Source organism: Typopeltis vanoorti, chromosome 24, assembly GCF_054136105.1.
Source record: "Typopeltis vanoorti isolate ZY-2024b chromosome 24, IOZ_Tvanoo_1.0, whole genome shotgun sequence".
In the NCBI taxonomy this organism is placed as follows: Eukaryota; Metazoa; Arthropoda; class Arachnida; order Uropygi; family Thelyphonidae; genus Typopeltis; species Typopeltis vanoorti.
Genome location: NC_143572.1, coordinates 75245649 through 75265809, shown reverse-complemented (window position 1 = coordinate 75265809; position 20161 = coordinate 75245649). Strand labels below are relative to the sequence as shown.

The following is a 20161-nucleotide window of genomic DNA, read 5'->3' as shown; positions in this document are numbered from 1 at the left end:
CATTTCGCAATAGAATACGAAGCTAATGACTGTCTGCCCTTCCTAGATACACAAGTCACATGCCTACCTCATAGTTCATTATCTTTTTTCTGTTTATAGAAAACCTACACACACACAGCGAGATATTTGCACAATCATGCCATTATGGTATCTTCAATATATCAACAATATGGTATCTTAAAAAACACTAACTCACACAGCCAGGGCTATATGTTCTGATGACAGTGCTCTTGCCACTGAACTCACTTGCATCACACTTTTTTAGCCAATGGCTATAATCCCCAAAGAATGAATAAGCAAAATGCTAAATGCTTTCAAGAAATTCCCTTCATTTGCTTAATAAATATCAGCTTTGCACCACATTTAAACCATATATCAAATTGGTAACTCTCATCTGTTCGCCTATTTCTACTTGTGACCTGGCTCACTTCTAAACTTTCAAAAATATGGTCTTTTAATATACATTTTAGGTAAACAGAATTTTTAACAAAATAGGAAGAATTACCTGTCAGGGAGGCTAGTAATTTAGCCAAATTGATTAGCAAGTTTGTATGTGGGGCTGTTTATACTATATACAATTGGACTTAGGGTGCATCATGTGTGTGAATTTTTAGTGCTCCATAAATTCTGGGTGTTTTACTTGAAAAGGCTTAAGTTTGATAACAGTTTTTTTTTTTTGGCTAGGAAGTGACCATCTTCAAGTTATATACAAACTTAGTTAGTAGATCGCGATTATGATTTAGCATGTAGACTGATCTGGTAAAAGAATGCGCATTTTTGTTTTCATAATCTGTTGGATTCATAATCACATTTGCATTCTCTTTGTCTGCTTTAGTTATTCAGTATTGTATGATGTGCCCAGCACTTATGACTTTGCTTACTATGGATAGACAAGAAGAACTGTTGACATCGACCTTGGAGAACATAAAAAATACATTTGGCACTATTGTTATGGTAAGTCGGGACTTTCAGACCCTGCCTTTGATATCCCTTCACATATCGAATGGAAGGAAACAAAAGTGCTATAGAAGTCATTATAATCAGAGAGATTGTTTTTGGAATCAGCAGCTGCTTTTAAACATTCCTCAAACCTCAACAAGGTATGGCTATATGAATTTACCAAACATCTGAGAGACAGTCATTTTAAGATCAAATTAATACTTGTTTCTCTCTCTCTAACAATAGATGGCACCAATTGGGACTTTAGTTCAGTTTTTTATGTCCATTATACTTTTTTTCAACTGGTCCCACTGTTAACTAAATTGTTGCAGTTTGTGTACTATGACATACTGTTTTTGTGTTCTGAAGATGCTGATAATACCAGTAAAATACTGGGAAGTAAGTTAAATAAATACTTTCTTATTATTTTTGTGTTGTGAATTAATACCGTTAAATAAATTGACATGAGCTTCCAACACATAAGCCTTTCTACTCATTCAGTTATAGTAAGAATTGTCTGTATATAATATTTTTTTATCTTTATTAAAATAATACAGTATCTGCTCACTACTACAAAATTCATGTATTCAGATACATTCCACAAGGATAAATCATATGATTAAATAAAAGCATTTTATCTCTTTCAGTTTCTGTGATATCAGTCGTGATTTTATTTGTTTGTAATTCAAGGACAGGTATGCTTTATTTTAGTTATTTATATTTGTTAAATTGAATTATATAAGAGAATAGTTTAACTCTTAACTGTTTGTATATACAAATGAGTACCTTCCTGTTTGTAGATACGTTTGTACATTTGTGATATGAAATGTGTTCCATATTCTATTTGCTTGTTGTTTGATTTTATAATCATCGTAATCATTTTATCATCATCATCAAATTCCTGCCATGTACCCTCAAGGGGTGTACAAGAGTAAAATGAATGCATGTTAAAATGATTATAAAATGTAATAATTTTATAATCATTTTAACATACATTCATTTTACAAAAACTAGTTTTTCATTTAAATTACTGCACAGTATTATATTTTTGTTGGAGACACCAGGTACACTGTGATTCATTTTTATTCGCTAATACAAGTTTTTATTTGCAAGCAACTGTATATAATGAATAAATTTCTCCCTGTCCCACCCATCCCCAAAACACACTACCACCACTGCCAGAGGTATAAGAAAAACAAATTAAATGTATTGTGTGTTATGATCCATCGAATTATTTCCGACTCCTGGCGACTCCACGAACATACACTCTCCATTCCGATCTGTCCCTGACCATGTCTTTCAGAACCTCCAAGTACACTCCAGTTGCTTCTTTAACTCCATCCACCTATCTAATTCTTGGTCTTCCTCTTCTCCTGCTTCCATCAACTTTAGCAAGCATCATCATCTTCTCCAGACTGTCATTTGCTCGTTTGATGATCATAGCTTCAAGGGAGCAATCTGGCTTTATTCTGTCTATCACTGATTTATTGGTTTGCTTTGCAGTCCATGGTATTAGTAAGCATCTCCAAACCCATAATTCAAATGCATCTATCTTCCTTCTTTTACTCTTTCTCAGGGTCCAACTTTCACATCCATGCAGCACCACAGGGATACCATTGCTTTCACGATTCTGATTTTTGTTGTGAGGCTAATATCTTTAAAGATCTTGCTTAAATTTGTCATTGCTTTCTTTCCGAGTAATAATCTTCTAACTTCTTCAGTACAATACCCATTTTTATCAATTCGGGATCCTAGGAGCACAAAATCATTAACTGCTTCCATTTTCTCCTCATCTACTTCAAAATCATTAAGTTCACATGTTGCGATAACTTTTGTCTTTTTGAGGTTAAGTTTAAGGTCAATTTTAATTTCAACTGAAGACTCCTCCAGCCCTGCCATTCTTAAAATGTATTCACTGTACAAGTTAAACAGGTACGGAGATAAAATATATCCTTGTCGCACCCCTTTACCTATTGTGAAATACTCAGTTTCTCCAAGATCTGTTCGGACAGTAGCTTCTTGTTCATAATAAAGATTCCTCAGAAGGATAATGAGATGCTCTGAGACTCCCATTGTTCTTAACACATTCCACAGTTTCACATGATCTGGAGAGTCAAAAGCCTTGCTATAGTCAAGGAAACAAAGGTAGACATTCTTGTGATATTCCTGTGCTCTTTCTATTATCCATCTCACATTGGCGATTTGATCTCTTGTTCCTCTACCTTTTCGAAATCCTGCCTATTCATCTGGCATTTCTCTCTTCATGAATGGTTCCAGTCTTTTCTGAATGATCTTACTTTACTTGCATGAGAAATCAGTGCTATAGTTCTGTAATTTTCGCACTCTCTTGCATCGCCTTTCTTCAATAAAGGTATATAAACTGATTTTTTCCATTCCCTAGGTCGTGTAGTTGTGATCCAAATTCGCTGACATAGAGCTGTTAAAATTTTAACTGCCTCTTCTCCCAGGGCTTTGAGCAGCTCAATGGGTATTCCATCTCCTCCTGGTGCTTTCTTACTGGATAGCTGTTGCAGTGCCTACCTCACTCCACTCTCCAGTGGTACTGGCTCCTGTGCATAATCCTGCTCTTCAAATTTCTCAGTAATTTTGGAGTCCTTTCTGTAAAAGGTTTCTGTATACTCTTTCCATCTTTCTTTGATGTCTGCAGCTTCTGTAAGATATCCTTTGTGTTTACTTTTCAATATTGTCACCGTGGCACTAAACTTCCCTGTTAGTTCTCTGATCTTTTTGAAAAGATCTCTTGTTTTTCCTTTCTTGTTTTGGTCTTCTATTTGTTGGCATTCCTAGTTAAAGTATTTTTTCTTGTCTCTTCTGGCTTGTCGTTGAAACTCTGCATTCAAATGGCATACCTCCTGCAAATTTCCTGTGGCCTTCATTTTCCACCTTTCCTGAGCAGTTTTGATGGCATCTTCTGACAGCCATTTGGACGACTTCTTACAAACTGTTGTAATATTCTTCTTTGCTTCTGTTTTAATTATATCTTTAATCTCATCCCATAGTTCATCTGGTTCTCTTTCACACAAATTGAGTGTGTTGAATCTGTTCTGTATGCTAATATTGTATTCAGCTGGTATGTTTCCAAGATCATATCTGATAGCCATTTGTGTTGTTTTCAGTTTCCATAGTTTCACATGTATCATAGCTACTAATAACTCATGGTCTGTTCCACAGTCTGCACCTGGAAAAGTCTTGACAGACTGAATTGTACTTCTCCATCTTCTTTGTCCAAGTATATAGTCAATTTGATTTCTGTGTTGTCCATCAGGTGATACCCATGTGTACAATCTTCTTTTGTGCTGTTTAAAGCAGGTGTTAGCAACAAACAAAGAATTCTCTGCATAAAACTCAACTAGTCTCTTCCCTGCAGTGTTACGAATACCTAAACTAAAACGACCGGTTATTCCTTGTTCCTCAGTCTCTCCCACTTTTGCATTCCAATCTCCAATAAGTAGCCATAAATCTTGCTTTGGTGCTGCATCTATCACTTCTTGTAACTTGCCATAAAATTCTTCAATGTCTTCTTCTGATGCCTGTGTAGTAGGTGCATAAACCTGAATGATGGTCATATTCATTGGATGTCCACTCACTCTGAGAGAAATGATTCTGTCACTCACTGGATTATAACCCAATACATTAAGTAAATGTATTACTTAATAGGAAATACAGTAACGTACCCTAGAAATCTATTTCCAAATAATAGTTAAATGAAATTTTTTCTAAGAATTTTCAAAGATTTCACATCTGTTTTTCTTTGTATTCTTTAACCCCAAGGAAGAAAAAGTTAGTTTTCAGAGTTTATTTTCAAGAAAAGCCTTGCCAATCTTTTACGATTAGCAAGGCTTACCTTGTTTTTGGAAATCATCTGTTTTAAATATATATATATATATATATATATATATAATTTTTTTTTTTTTTTGCGACTCCCATCAGCAAAGGGTTTATTCATAAACCTATAGTAAATATGGATGTTTTCTATATTATGAAGACAGTTGTCATCTTAGTTGTCAGTTGAAAAGGAAGAATCTTTATAAGGGCTTTTTAACTGACAGTGAGTTAGCCAGTCTACTATGGTTATTTCTACAAAAATTTGCTCATTAATTCTGTTTTCATGAGGTCTTGTGTTTGTGATATATTATTTCCACTTCTAGCCATGTTTCCAAAGTTGTCATTGAAATCCAAGTTTGGAAAAATGTGTGTTTGTATGGGGGGGGGGGGGTTGCTTAAACTTAAGCTCAAGGTAATGAATGATCACATTTCTAAAGAAGCACTCAGATTTCAATGTGGGAGGATATCTTGCATTGATATAAGGATAGGAAGGTGATGAAAATAAATATCGACCCTACAGTTTTATGCGTCCTAATATTTGAGACTGTGTTTCTTTAAAAGAAGAAGATATGAGTTAAATATATTTATACTTGATAGGAAATTTTTTTTTCTGTCCATTAAGTAGTTTTAACAAAAAAAAAAAATGTATAGTACTGTACATATTTGTGCCCTCAAAAAATGTGAAAGAGGAAGAGTGAATTTGAGAATACAAAATCCTTAAAGAAGCAAAAAGCAATAATGTCAGAAGAGAAACATGAAATTTTAAACCTTCACAAATCTGAAATGAAAATAATTGAACTTTTATTCCATATTCATAGAGTTTCAGTTATCTCATTACATGATCAGCATTATCTTTTTGAAAGAATAAACAAAAAGTTTATAATATGTTATTATAATCCAGACTGCACTTCCAAGGATATAACCTTAATTCATGACACAGAGCCTGTGGGAAATTAAGGTTTGATTTAAATGGTTCGCTTGATAATTTCCCAAGAACCAGTTCTACGAGATCCTTATAACTAAATGCCATAAAAAGACCAGCTGATCTCACATCAGTGTATTAGTATCCCATAATGCATTGACCATTCAGATAACTCATATCTTTCAAGATTTGGCCCCCGATGGAAGGGCCAGACCCCATTAGAAGTCAAAACCAATTCGTGAAGTAACTCTCACTATAATGTATGAATATTATACACAACTCTAAAGGAGTATGCTGTGCATTTGTTTGCTAATGCTAGGATAAAATATAGATGATTACATATTTGTTAAGCATAAATTATTAAGCATAAATTGTTAAGCATAAATATACCTTCCATTCCTGTGAAAAAGCTTGTTGTAGTGTTTAAATATAGTTGTGTTTACAAATATTTCAGCTAGCAATTTTATTATTATTATTATTATTATTACGTGATACCTCCAAGGAGTCCAAAGGCTGATCGAGGGAGAGCACCTGCTCTACAGCTCTCAGTTTCCACCAACTACGCCGAACTGCATCATCTACTGCCCACCACACCCACCATGAGTATTTTCACAGACAATCACAAACATCTATGCCTAGGGCAGGATTCAAACCCGCAGCCTCTTCGCTGGAGAGCGGATATGCTAACCACTCGGTCAACCAGGCCAGCAATTTACTAGTAATCTCAACTATCATCAGAGATCAGAGTGGGACTAACAGACTTATCAGAACCATTAGAGAATGGTACAAAATTGGTGGAATGGTGTGTACAGAAGTGGACTTAGCTAGAAAATAAGCAACGAATGCTGCTTTAAATTACATTCTTGATATAAATATCGAATCATTTTTATGTTTGGATGAATGTAGGAAGGCTTCACAAAATTCTTTAAACAAATCCATTAGACCTGCTGTGATAATGCTAGATATCAAAATATAAAAAGAAAAACATTACAGGCAGTCCCTGGGTTACGGACAAAATACATTCCTGAGAACGTCTTTAGGTTGGATTTATATGTAACTCAGATCCCTGATGAACAACACATACGGTAATAATAATATTAATAATAATAATGACTCATGTGGCAAAACGAATACAGTGTAATACTGTAATAAGTTACAGAAACTATTGTGCTCTTTCTTTTAATTCAAATAAACAGAACATAAAAACAAACTCATACAAAAAGTTTAGATAGGAGATAGGAGAAATTTCAAAAAAGAATATTAAAGGTTAACACTCACCTAATGTTGCATTAATGTCTTGCTTACTGGCAGGGGCATTTTTGAGGCAAGAGGGTAGGCTAACATTAATCAGAAGATGATGGTGCATTGGGTGCTGGAGAATCAGGATTTGATTTTGTTATTGGAGGAGGGGAGCTTACCACTGAAGTCGGTTTCTTGAAAAAGGTATCTAGAGTTGTTTGCATAGCCTTTTTCTTTTTTTCATCATAAATGGCCTTGTAGCAGCTGATGTTCTTACTAACTGCACGGTAAACCTTTATAAACCGCTCAATGTTAGGATCTTGCTCCTCAAGCTTAGCAAATCATGCTTCAATGAGATGAAAGGCTTCAGCTAATTCTTTTGTTGTAAACTTTCTTGGCTCTGGATTTTCTGATTCTTCGTGTTTTTGTGTTTCTGTTAGCTGCTTCTCTATCTCCATAAGGTCTTCATTGGTTAATTCTTGTGAATGGGACTCTAGTAAGTCAATCATTTTCATTGATGTCCAATTGCAGTGCATTACCACTGTCCACCACTTGTTTACATGTGTGGAAGAAACTAGTTCCCAAATTATTAATTTAATTATTTAATTATTGATTATCCTTATGGGGAGCCTGGTCGTAAGTACAGAACGCCATAAGTCAGGTCATCTGTAACCTGGGGACTGCCTGTATTTGCAAAATTATTCCTATTATTTTTCTCATTATAATACATCAGATATTCATTCTAGAAGATGACTGTTGAGAAAAAATATTGGGGACATAGATAATAAATGGTCTAAAGTTTGTATAAGACTCATTCATTGAATTATTCTTTGAAAGTAATGTTATTCCTGTGTTTGAATATTATAATCCTATGTTATGTTTATTGTAGGTGGGTCTCTAAATTTATCTATTAAAGAAAGGAAAAAAATGGAAGATGAGCGGCGGTAAGTATAAACCAGCTTGTAAAATCTGGATAGTTAGTTGACAGAAACACTCCTCATTTTTGGCCTAGTTAATAATTTTTTTTTCTCCCCTCCACCCACAAAAGGTTGTATACTGTATACTTATAGTATGTTAATACCATGAGTAGGCTAAGGATTTTTTTTTTTATTATTATTATTTCATTTTTTTATCTGGTCTTGGAGGCCCTTCTCTAGAGACCAAACAGTGTTTTTAGCATTCCAATTACTAAAGGAAAAACTAAGAATTACAATTTATACTTTAAAACAATATTGGTTTCTGTTTTTCATTCTTTAACATTCTTCTGTTTCCTGTTAAAAAAAAAAAAAAAAAAAAAAAAAACACCTACATTTACAGTTGTTGACACCAATATTCTGCTTTTTGAAAGTCTGCATGTGTGTGTACTCACCACATATTGCTGGTTAAACTTGAATTCTAACATAAACTTAGGAAGTATTAAAAAGTTGTTTAAATAATAAAACAAAGACAAATTATTTATTATTAGAAATTAAAATTTCTCATATTCCCACCCTTCCACTTACAAATACTCTTGTTAGTATTTGTAAGCGTTGGGGCTGTAGTAATTATTAAAATCAAAATCTGCATTTTAAAATCTGTTTTCCAAATTTATGTAATCTAAAATGATTTACTTTTTGAAAGTAGATCAATTATTAAAACATGGGGCATTTCTGAATTATAATCATCAGATACTTCACACCAACATTACTTTGTTCAAAAGCGCTTCCAATTCAAGAAGTTTATTTTCATGTTTTAAATATTATAATTACTCCTGATGCTTTCCTGATCACTAATGAATGAATGAATGAGTGAATCATTTTCTATGTAATTATTTCCCATCCATCCAAGAAGGGTTGAGTCCCCTGATTAGGGGCTTCCTGATTAGTGTTCGTGGGTCCAATTTGCCTTTTCTGAGGGATGAAAAACCCTGAGTTTCCAGGAGAAAAATCCTCCACCTCTGTATGAAACTGGCTAACTCACCATTTGATTGAAAAAACCTGATAAAGGTTCCTCACATCTTAGAATGGGCTTCAAACCTGGGTCTTTTTAACCAGAGGGCTTGTCTATACCAACTGAGCCTATAAAGGCTCTTGCAGCATTATTTAGGAAGATTATACTTGATTTTATTCTTGTCTCAATAAAACCATTTGATATCAGCATAGTGTTTCTATAATTCCTATCCTAAATTGACTTTTTTCATTTGATGCTTCATGTATCCATGACTCCTTATGTCACTTCACTGTGGTTGAGTGGTTAAGTAGAACTTTTTGTTCCCAGACAAAAAATATCAGACACACGAAATGAGTGGTAGTTTAGCTGGCATGATATTGTTCAATTGTCATCTTAATTATATATATAGTTTTATCCAATAAATAATAAAATTTAGTTGGTTAAATCCAAAATTCCTAAGATCATACTTATTTGTTTGGTTCCAAGCAAATACTTTATTAGTAATTACTTTGTGGTTACTTTATTAGTAGTAGAAAGTTAGGTATCTAACTTTCAATTATAATTATATATTAGAAATAGAATGTATTTTGATTGTCATTCCATATATATGAAGATGGAACCTGCCGAACTTCTGGTATATAAATCATGTTACTTCAACATTTCACATTTGAACAATGAAATATGAAATGACACAAAAACACATGTGTTGAACAGATTATTTTATTAATTGCTAATAAAATAAAACTTGACGTTTTGACCTCTGTATCGAGGTCATCATCGGAAGGCTACAAGTGTATAAGGAACCAAGCTACATGCTCTAACCCTGTATACTGGTAAACTAAATCTACATAGTTAATTAATCCTTTTCCCTAGCCTGCCCTCTAGTGATAAAAAATAAATAAATAAAAAATACAACTACAATAAACTGCTAAAGTCCTCGTGTATTAATATTCTTCTGGATTTGTACAGTTCTGATTGCTATAATATGATTTCCTTCAGTTGATATTGAATGTTACAAACACTTCACCAGGTTGTCTTCTTGTAGTAGGATTTTTCTATGGCTAGTTTAGGTTGTTATACAGGTTGTAGATAGGTCCTCCACATTCTTGAAATGGTTAGGCCATACTTTTTGTTGAGATTAGGGTTATGTTTGAGCATTTCACATGACTCTTTAAATTTTCTCTCAAACCAGGTTTTGGTGCAGTGTAGGGACTTGGTATTTTTCCAATCAATTCTGTGGTATGTTTGGAGTATGTGATCAGAAAGGCCGGTTTTTCCAAAATGGAGGTATTTAATGTGTCATTTGTGTTCATCTTGTCTGATTGGGATAGTTCGCCCTGTTTCCCCTACGTATGGTATGTTACATGTGCATTATTTTGTATACCCCTGGGTGGGCTAGGTGTGGAAGAGGATCTTTAGAAGAACTGAGTAGGTGTCTTAACTTATTCAGGGGTTTAAAGGTGGTTTTAATGTTGTATTTGTGTAGTGTTCTGTCTATTTTTTCAGAAATGCCTCTAACATAAGGAATGGCAATAGCATTCCTGAAATCTTTTTTGTTCTTACTGGTATCTTTGTGGAGGATCTTGTGAATAGTCTTTTTACTGTATCCATTTTTTTATAAATGTTTGGTTGATGATCTTGTATTCCTGGTTTAGAGCTTGTTCATTAGAACAAATAGTTAGAGCTCTGTGTTTAAGGGTGCTTATGACACCTGGTTTTTGTGTTGGTGGTGGTGGTAAGAATTTTTATGTATGTATTGGCCTGTGTGTATAGGTTTGCGGTAAACTCAGAAGGAGAGACAGCCAGAGGGAAGACGTGTGACAAGTGTGTCTAGGAACGGAAGAGAGTTGTTTTTTTCCATTTCAATGGTGAATTGGATACGTTTGTGTTGTTTGTTTAGGTGGCTAAGGAATGTATTTAGAGCTTCGCAGCTGTGGGGCCAAATGGCGAAAATATCGTCGATATATCTGAGCCAAATTTAGGGCTTTAGACAAGCTGTCTCTAGAGCACATTGCTCAAAGTGTCTTCCATATAAAAGTTAGCTATTGGGGGGAAAGCAATGAGCTCCCCCCTCCCCCGAATGGCTGTACCTTCTTTTTGAAGGTAAAAATTGTTCCCAAGCCAAAGTTCTACAACTTAAATTAGAGCTATCCGACTACATTATTCCAGAAATTTGGGAGATTTTAGACAGGATCACAGAAGACTCTGCCAAGCACTTATTACTGAAAAACAAAGAAAAATTAATAATGAAATTTCAAGCCCTACAACAACAAAAAAGCACAAGACTATCAGGACGCCATAATGAAAGGAACATCCAATCGCCCGCAAATGAAGTTAGGAGCAACCAACCACCAGCGGACCATAGCTTGGTTATCAACCAATCAAACCACAATCTCACCCAAGGTGAACTCTCACTACTAAAGAAAGGTGTGAACTATGCCATCGCTCCGAGGTTAGTGAACAAACTTGATATCGTTTATCTTATCGAGAGAGGTTTAAGATCCCCCCCCCCACCAATCTGGCTGATAAAATATGAATGGAAACATCGTGTATACTAAATTCAAACAAAAAACTAAGCACCAACTTAAACAAAACCGAAAATCTAGCCCTTAAATCCTTAAAAAATAACCAAGACATTATCATCACGAAAGCAGAAAAAGGTAATGTCACTGTCCTTTTAGACCGTACAACATACATTGAAAAAATGAACCATTTGATATTGGACCACAACACCTACCAAATGGTAAACCACAACCCCACAAAACGTAACAAAAAGAAAACAACTGAATTAATCAAATCCGTCCACACATGGCCCGAAGAAACAACAAAAAAATTAATACCTCATTGTGCCCAGAATTTATGGCCTGCCAAAAATACACAAAGCAGGCACACCACTACGTCCGATTGTTGAAGGAATCGACAGCCCAAATTATCACTTAGCCAAAAAATTAGCAGTCACACTCAAGGAATTGGTAGGTCACTCCACTTACTACATAAAAAATACACAACATTTCATTAATAAAATTAAAAACATTACACTAAACGACCAAGATTTATTAGTCAGCTTTGACATAACTTCCCTGTTCACCAATGTCCCTATCAATGACACTATCTTGCTCTTACCGAACATATTTCCACACGACATCACAGCCCTCTTTGCCCACGTACTCCGCTCCGGGTATTTCGTGTGGCAAAACAATTTTTACCTTCAAAAAGAAGGTACAGCCATGGGCTCACCGCTTCCCCCCCCCCCCAATAGCTAACTTTTATATGGAAGACTTTGAGCAACATGCTCTAGAGACAGCTTGTCTAAAGCCCAAAATTTGGCTCAGATATATCGACGATATTTTCACCATTTGGCCCCACAGCTGCGAAGCTCTAAATACATTCCTTAGCCACCTAAACAAACAACACAAACGTATCCAATTCACCATTAAAATGGTGAATTGGATACGTTAGTGTTGATTAGAATTGATTGGAAAAATACCAAGTCCCTACACTGCACCAAAACCTGGTTTGAGAGAAAATTTAAAGAGTCATGTGAAATGCTCAAACATAACCCTAATCTCAACAAAAAATATGGCCTAACCATTCCAAGAATGTGGAGGACCCATCTACAACCTAAACTAGCCGTAGAAAAATCCCACTACAAGAAGACAACCTGCTGAAGTGTTTCTAACATTCAACAGCAACTGAAGGAAATCATATTATAACAATTAGAACTGTACAAATCCAGAAGAATATTAATACATGAGGACTTTAATAGTTTATTGTAGTTGTATTTTTTATTTATTTATTTATTTATTTATTTTTATCACTAGAGGGCAGGCTAGGGAAAAGGATTAATTAACTACGTAGATTTAGTTTACCGGTATACAGGGTTAGAGCATGTAGCTTGGTTCCTTATACACTTGTATCCTTCCGATGATGACCTCAATACAGAGGTCGAAACGTCGTTTTATTTTATTAGTAATTAATAAAATAATCTGTTCAACATGTGTGTTTTTGTGTCCCTAAATTTATAAATATGAATGCTGATTACTGTGTAATCTTAAAAGAAAAAATGTGAAGTAAATTAATATTTCATTTTCAGGATAAGAGTACTGGATATTCAGGACTTTGTGCATGCATATCCATGTGTTTATACATTAAAAGTAATGCATGTTGATCCATTTTAATTAGTGTAAATAATATGTGAGACAAACTTTTATCCTAGTTACCTCACACATCCTCAACAGCTAATGGAATAAAATTCTGAAGACTTCTTTGCTCATGAATTATAATCTTACTTTAACTTAATTTAAAGTGGGAAGAATTGGCATTGTTCTTTAGTTTTTTAAGAGGTTGAAAGATTATTTATTTCTCTGACCAATATCCTAAGCATTGATGAAACAAATTTCTTTGTTGATCTGTTTTGTTTCACCTTTAATAATATCTCTGTAGAAACTGCTTTACATTTTCTTGGATGGTTTTAATGGGTGGCAACTATCATTTTTTTTTGGTGGTGGTTGGGGTGGGAAACGTTTATAGCAGTAGCAAAATTTTATTTGAATCTTGAAATAAATTACAGTAGAATCTGCTTATTGTGAATGCGGATAATATTATCAATCGGCTATTGTTGTTGAAGTCAGACAGTCCCAAAACACACCATTTAAAATGAATTTAAAATAATCCGTCTATTATAATCAAAGTTCCAGTTATTGTTATCAAAATCCTCGAATGTTTTGCCTTTTGCATCTCAGAATTAAGAACTTTAAGGGTTAATCCAGAGAAAATTTGACAAAGAACATTTGTCAAAATCTGACTTTTGTGTTAATCTCCTTTTAATCTTATTCTTCCATAAATCTTATATCTTCCAGACAAATGCAGGTGGGTATCTTCTTAAAATCTTAATCTAAATTTTAATCGTCACAGTATGCAACATAGAGCAACCAAGCTGGTGTGGTGGGAAGTCATCTGAATAAATTTATATGGAATAAGAGAGAAATTAGTCAAAACACTAATTTAGCTGTATACAAGACAGTGTTCAAAGATCTGAGAGCTGGGTTAGAAGTAAAACACTTGACTAAAGACTAGAGACTGCAGATATAAGAGTTCTGAGAAAGATTAGGGGTGTGAACAGATGGCATCAATGGCAATATCATATTAAAAATGAAAATATTAGGAAAGGCCTTGACATTGTTAGCATCCAGGAATGTGTTAGCAGAGCTAATCTCAGGTGGTATGGTCACTTATTAGCAAAACAAGTGTTCTCTGCCAGGTTCGCAGAAAAAGACCCAGAAGAAGACCAAGATATAGGTGAACTGATACAGTAAAAAGTGCCTTAGAAAACAGAAATATAAGATCTGATAATGTTGGATACTTGACAGGTAACAGATTGATTGAAGGAAAATTGTAGATAGGAAGTTAGTAATTATGTAAATTTTTCATGTAGTGCTATCATATCCTGTCCACCCCTGGGGGTACATGTCAGGAATTTGATGATGATGAAGATCACATTTCACTCCTCCTTACTTTTGATAATATTCAGATCAATATTAGATTTCTCTTCCTGACTTGCTTAAAACTCTAGCCTTTTCTGACACACAAAAATATCACATTGATAGCTGCATCCATCAAAAGTTGGTGTCTTCTGTTTTTGTTTGTACTACTGCAACTATTGCAATATCATAATTGAATTCTTGATGTGTACTCTTGGTGGTGGGGAGTACAGGATATTATAATAGTACCACATGAAAAGTTTACATTGTTATTAACTTTCTGTTGACAGTTTTCCTCCAAATTAAACTGTTCGTTATCAAGACCAGAAACATTTGTCCTTAGATGGGTTGAGACCCCCTAATTAGGGTCAATTGAATGCAGCCAGCTTGCCATTCCCCTGCTATATATCCCTCTAAGGGTAAGTGTTTTATGTCTGTAAATATGTGTTCACAGGACTAGTTGGCCTATTTTGAAAGAAGAAATATCTGAGTTTCAGGGAGGGAAAAAACCTCCACCTTCCACCGTATGAGACTGGCTAAGTCACCTTTAATTGAAAAGTCTTGATAAAGGTTCCTCATGCCATAGATGGAACTCAAACCAGAGTATTTCCAACCAAAGGGCTTGTTCATAATCAACTGAGCTATGGAGGTCCCAGTATTGTTAACTTGTTTTGGTCTTCTTAGACACTTCTTAATGTATCAATCCACCTAGATCTTGGTCTTCTTCTGGTTCTTTTTCTTGCTTTCCTGACAACAAACACTTTCTTTGCTAACCTTCCCTCTTCATTTCTGATTAAGTGACCATACCATGTCAGATTAGCTCTTCTCACACATTCCTGAATGCTAACAACATCAGGTTCCTTTCTAATATCATCATCCTTTTATATGATTCTGCCATTGATGCCATCTGTGCACTACCCTAATCTTTCTCAGAATTCTCATTTGGAATTTGGACTTTAGTCTTTCATCAAGTATTTCTAACTCCGCTCTCAGATCCATAAGTTAAAATTTGTTTGAATACTGTCTTTTATATAGCTAGTTTAGTGTTTTGACTAATTTCTGTTTCTTATTCCATATAAATTTATTCAGTTGACTCTCTACCATATCATCTTTGCTAATTCTGTAGTCTGTTTCCATATTTAATTTGAATCTTCACTAAAAATTATGCCTAAGTAACCAAAATACTTTGCTTGTTTTATAGGTTGTCCATTCATGGTGCAGTTGATGTTTTCAATATTTCTGCCTATTTGCATAGACTGTTATTCTTATCTTTTCATACCAAATTTATTACTACAGTTATTCAATTTAGCTAAGGAGTCCTGCAGAGTTGTACTTAAACCACAGCAAAATAATAATAGAATTTCATTATTATGACTGAAGCATCACCCAGTTAAGGCCCTTGCTATTTTCATCAGGGAACTGGGGTGAACAGTGAAATGTCATCTACTGAACAAACTTCAAATCACCATCAGTAGAATTCAGGACCGGCACCATTGGTGTAAGAGGTATCAACAGAAAACAAGTGGAGCTGACAGAGGAATACCAGGTTAGCATAATTGGTGTTGCGAAAACAAAGAAGACAAAAACAGCTGAGATTCTTCTAAATAATAAATACAAGATGTTATATATATTTACGCCTGCTAACTAACTATATAAATTCAACCAACCTTGGAATATTGGTCTCACATTTGTGGTGGTGATGCACCAAAAACCTCCTAAGAATGCTTGATTGCTATCTTTAGAATATTTAACAGGCAACTCTGCTTTCACAGACTCCCTCCACTCTCTTTCTCATACATACAGTAGGTCCCCCCCCCCTTATCAGTGGGGAATATGTTACCTGAAACCACAAATAGTACCGAACCCTATATATATATACTATGCTTTATATATATATATATATATATGAAGCATAGTATATATATAGTATATAACTATATATACTATACTTTTTCCTATACATACATACATACATGCCTATGATAAAGTTTAATTTTTAAATTAAACAGAGTAAGAGATTAACTACAATAACTAATAATAAAATAGAACAATTATAAGAATATACTGTAATCAAAGTTATGTGAATGGAATCTTAGCAACCTCAGTTTTTTTTTTTTTTTTATCAAGTCTAGAACTTTCACCTTTTTAATTAAAAGAAAGCATTTATGGCTTTTCTTTGGCATATTCGAATTGCCAGCATCGCTACTCTTGCAAGATAATTAAGTAAAATAAGGATTACTTAAACACAAGCACTGAGACAGCTACTAAGTGACTAACTGCTGGACAAAGGGATGATTCATGTCCTGGGCAGGACATGGTGCAAAATTTCATCATGCCACTCATAACAGTGTGCAATTTTAAAACTTATGAATTGTTTATTTCTGGAATTTTGCATTTGATATTTTTGGGCTGGGGTTGACCTCAGGTTACTGAAACAGCGGATAAGTGCTGATTACTGTACTCTGTTTCCATATTATCTCTTTTCTTATGAGCATTGCTCCATCCAGCTGGCCACCACAATTCCTAACTCCTAACATGAGCAGATGTTGGTCAACATCCAACAGATATCCCTTCTTTACCCTTAATCACCTGTTCACAAACTCATAACACTGTTGTGTTATGAGTTTGTGATTGCTCATTTGCAGGATTAATATTTAAAGAGAGAAAAGCTGATTATCATATCCCCTTGTTAATTAATTTATTTATTATTTTTGCAATTTTTGATATAGGTAGAGCATTATATAAATGTAGGAAAACTGAGTAATGATGTCTAGTGTATTATTAGGAAAGAGTAGCAAGAGTATTATATCAGAATTTCTTAAAGTTGCTATTGTGCACTACAGAGAGAAGTTGAAAGTGTATTCATAATCTTTATTGCAAGAGACTGTTATCATAATGCTCATCATCATTTCCATTTAAATTAACAGAACACTTAGAACATTTGATAAGAAGGAATTTTTTTATTACTCAACATTTTTTTCTTCCATTCCTCAAACAGAGCTGCAGAAATTTTGCAAAGTGAAAGATTGTTGGCATCTGGATCCATGTCAGGTGTAACTCCTCACGATTTGTTACAGCCAGGTTCAGATTTTTACATGCGTAACAAATATTTGAGTAAGATTGGTGCTAAAGTAAGTAAATTATGACTTATTATTTTTGCTGATTATTTTTTTGACCTTACAAATTCCATGCCTATAAAATTAACGATTATGAAATACAATTCTCATAGTTTCCGCAATAAATGGTTCAGTATTGATATGTATCTCACTTATTTGTTAGATAAGTTAAAGCATTAAAAACAAGGTAGTACCTTGTTTTTAATGCTACCAGAATAGCCTTTGACTTTTGTGCTTGATATGGATGACTCAACATTGGAAGAATCATTGTAAGGAATGCCATACCTCAACCCAATTCCTAATAATTATGACAGTGATTGGGAATTGGGTTGAGGAATCAATGCCAGTTTCATATTTCATCTGGTTGTGTTTTAAGAGTTACTAGAATACTTATCATCCTAGTGGTTGGTTATCATGCAGATTCCAGAAGCGTCAGCAATAAAGCAAGAGTTTGTCCTCCCAATGCTAAGAACTCTTAGTATTGGGAGGTATTACTCTTAGTACAGGCAAGATAAGATAGGAGGAGAGGTATTGTTAATGATTGAAGAGGTATAAAATCCAACCAGAGTAGTAATCTCCATTGGCAGTAGTGTGAGTAATACAGACCATGGGTTGTAGGCCGTTTGATGTGAAATAGAAGTTAACAAAGAAAACCATGCAGTTGGTGCTGAATACACATCTGTGAATTGCATAAACAGATAAATCTTTGAGTGATTTCATCTATTGAGATATAGGAGGGAGGAGAAAGCATGCATATTGAAAGAGAATTTATAGTACTGAAAGATAACTATCTTAAGCAGCATCTGATGGAAGAGACTTGTTACAGTGTTGGATCTAGTAATAGCATCTGAGAAAGTCTACTCTCATAAGCTGAGAATATGGCTTGAAGTAGTGCCTTAGCATGAGAAACTGCATGGAAGAATGAGCAGTGCATAGGAAGTAATCAAAGGGTGTCTGGGAAAAAAAAAAATATATATATATATATATATATATATATATATATATATATATATATCTGACTGCATTCCAGAATTAAGACAATGTTGGTCTCATGCAAAGGATTTTTATCCTGGAAAGTCTGAGTTTTCATATGAATGGGCATGGGCCAGTTTCCTATGACCACATATATCTACAGATATAGAACACTTCAGGGAATGATGGTAGTCTGCACTGGTCCCCAGCTAGGAAGTAGTAATTTCTGATCAATGCTCATCTTGGATCCAAATTCCAATACTTGGTATCTGGATACTTAATCTGGTATCTGGGGTGCTTAAGGGTCAAAGCTGTATAACTGAGAGGAGACCTCCACCTAACCTTTAAAGGAATGTGGAGATGACCAGGGCTTCTGACCTAATGTCTAATCCTCACCTTCTCGTGGTACACCCTGTTGGGTATCTACCTGGATACTGAATGAATGAAAATGGCTGGCACTTTGGGATTTAGCCGACCAAATTGTATTCTTATTGGCTTAAACCAAAATACAAAATGATAGTACAACATGGCAAAATTTCATGCCGGCTGGGGTGTCACCCCAGTTAAACAAGGTCCCTGTTTTCACCAGGGAACCAGGGTGAACAGCGAAAAGTCAGCTACTGGAACAAACCCTAAAACACACCCCAACTCAATATCACCAGAGTTGAAGATCGGTACTATCAATATAAGAACCTGAATGGCAAAGAAATGGAGCAAGCTGAGGAATTAGATAAGTACCAGATCGATATGATAGGGATGACTGAAACAAAAAAGACAAAAACTGGTGAGACCTTTCTGAGCAATAAATACAAAATGTTATATTCAGGCAATGACAATCAAGGAAAGAAGGAGTAGTCATAGTATTCAACACTAAATATGAGGCTAATCTTCTTGAATGGCAAGCAGTCTCAAGTAGAGTGATATGGGCAAATATCAGAATGGGGAACTGGACAATGAGACTTATTTGTGCCTATGGTCCCACAGAAGGCTCTACTGAGGTAGAAGTGGAAGAACTTTTTGAGGCTCTAGAAAAAACTATTGACACAATGAAAAAGGAAAAGTTGGTCCTTGTTGGGGATCTAAATAGCAGAGTAGGAAGTGATTGTGTGACATACAAAAATATTTTGAGAAAATTTGGAGAAAAGAGCAAATCTAATAATAATGGCAAATACCTGTTGGATTTCTGCTCAGGACATGGACTGGTTATTACTAACAGCATGTTCCAACATAAAAATGTGCACAAATTCACATGGAGAGAAGAGGCAAGGAATAAGAAAAGTCTCATTGACTATATTATTGTTGATAGTGATGTTTTCTCCCTGGTGCAGGACACCAGAGTGTACAGAGGATTTGAAATTGGAAGTGATCACTATTTAGTCTTGAGCAAGATAAAATTGAATTTCATTTTGAAAAGAAGAACATGTAAGAAAGTTTTAAAGCGAATAAAAGTTGAGCAGCTCTCAGATATGAACTGTAGACTAAAATACACAAAGATTATTGAAGAAAAAATAAAAGAGTTTGAGAACAAGAAACAAACCTTGGAGATTCAGTGGCAAACCTTGAAGAAAACCCTGATTGATTCAGCCAGAGAGGCATGTGGTGAGGTTGTCTGCAAGGATAGAAAATGGTGGACACAGAAAGTAAAAGAGGTAGTGAAGGAAAAGAAGGGAGCATATCAAATGTTCCTGGCAAATAAGTCAGCTTGTGCTCTTAGACAG

The 20161-nt window shown here is 34.8% G+C and overlaps 1 protein-coding gene across 1 annotated transcript in view; it reads left to right on the top strand.

The window, feature by feature from the left end:
* Positions 1–20161, top strand: part of LOC150093413 (lysosomal dipeptide transporter MFSD1-like) — a 214904-nt gene that overhangs the window by 187460 nt on the left and 7283 nt on the right. Inside the window, exons 12-14 of the mRNA XM_090413277.1 lie at positions 1587–1634; positions 7836–7890; positions 17354–17486. Coding sequence (XP_090269403.1) covers positions 1587–1634; positions 7836–7890; positions 17354–17486 — 236 coding nt within the window. The remainder of the gene's footprint in view (positions 1–1586; positions 1635–7835; positions 7891–17353; positions 17487–20161) is intronic.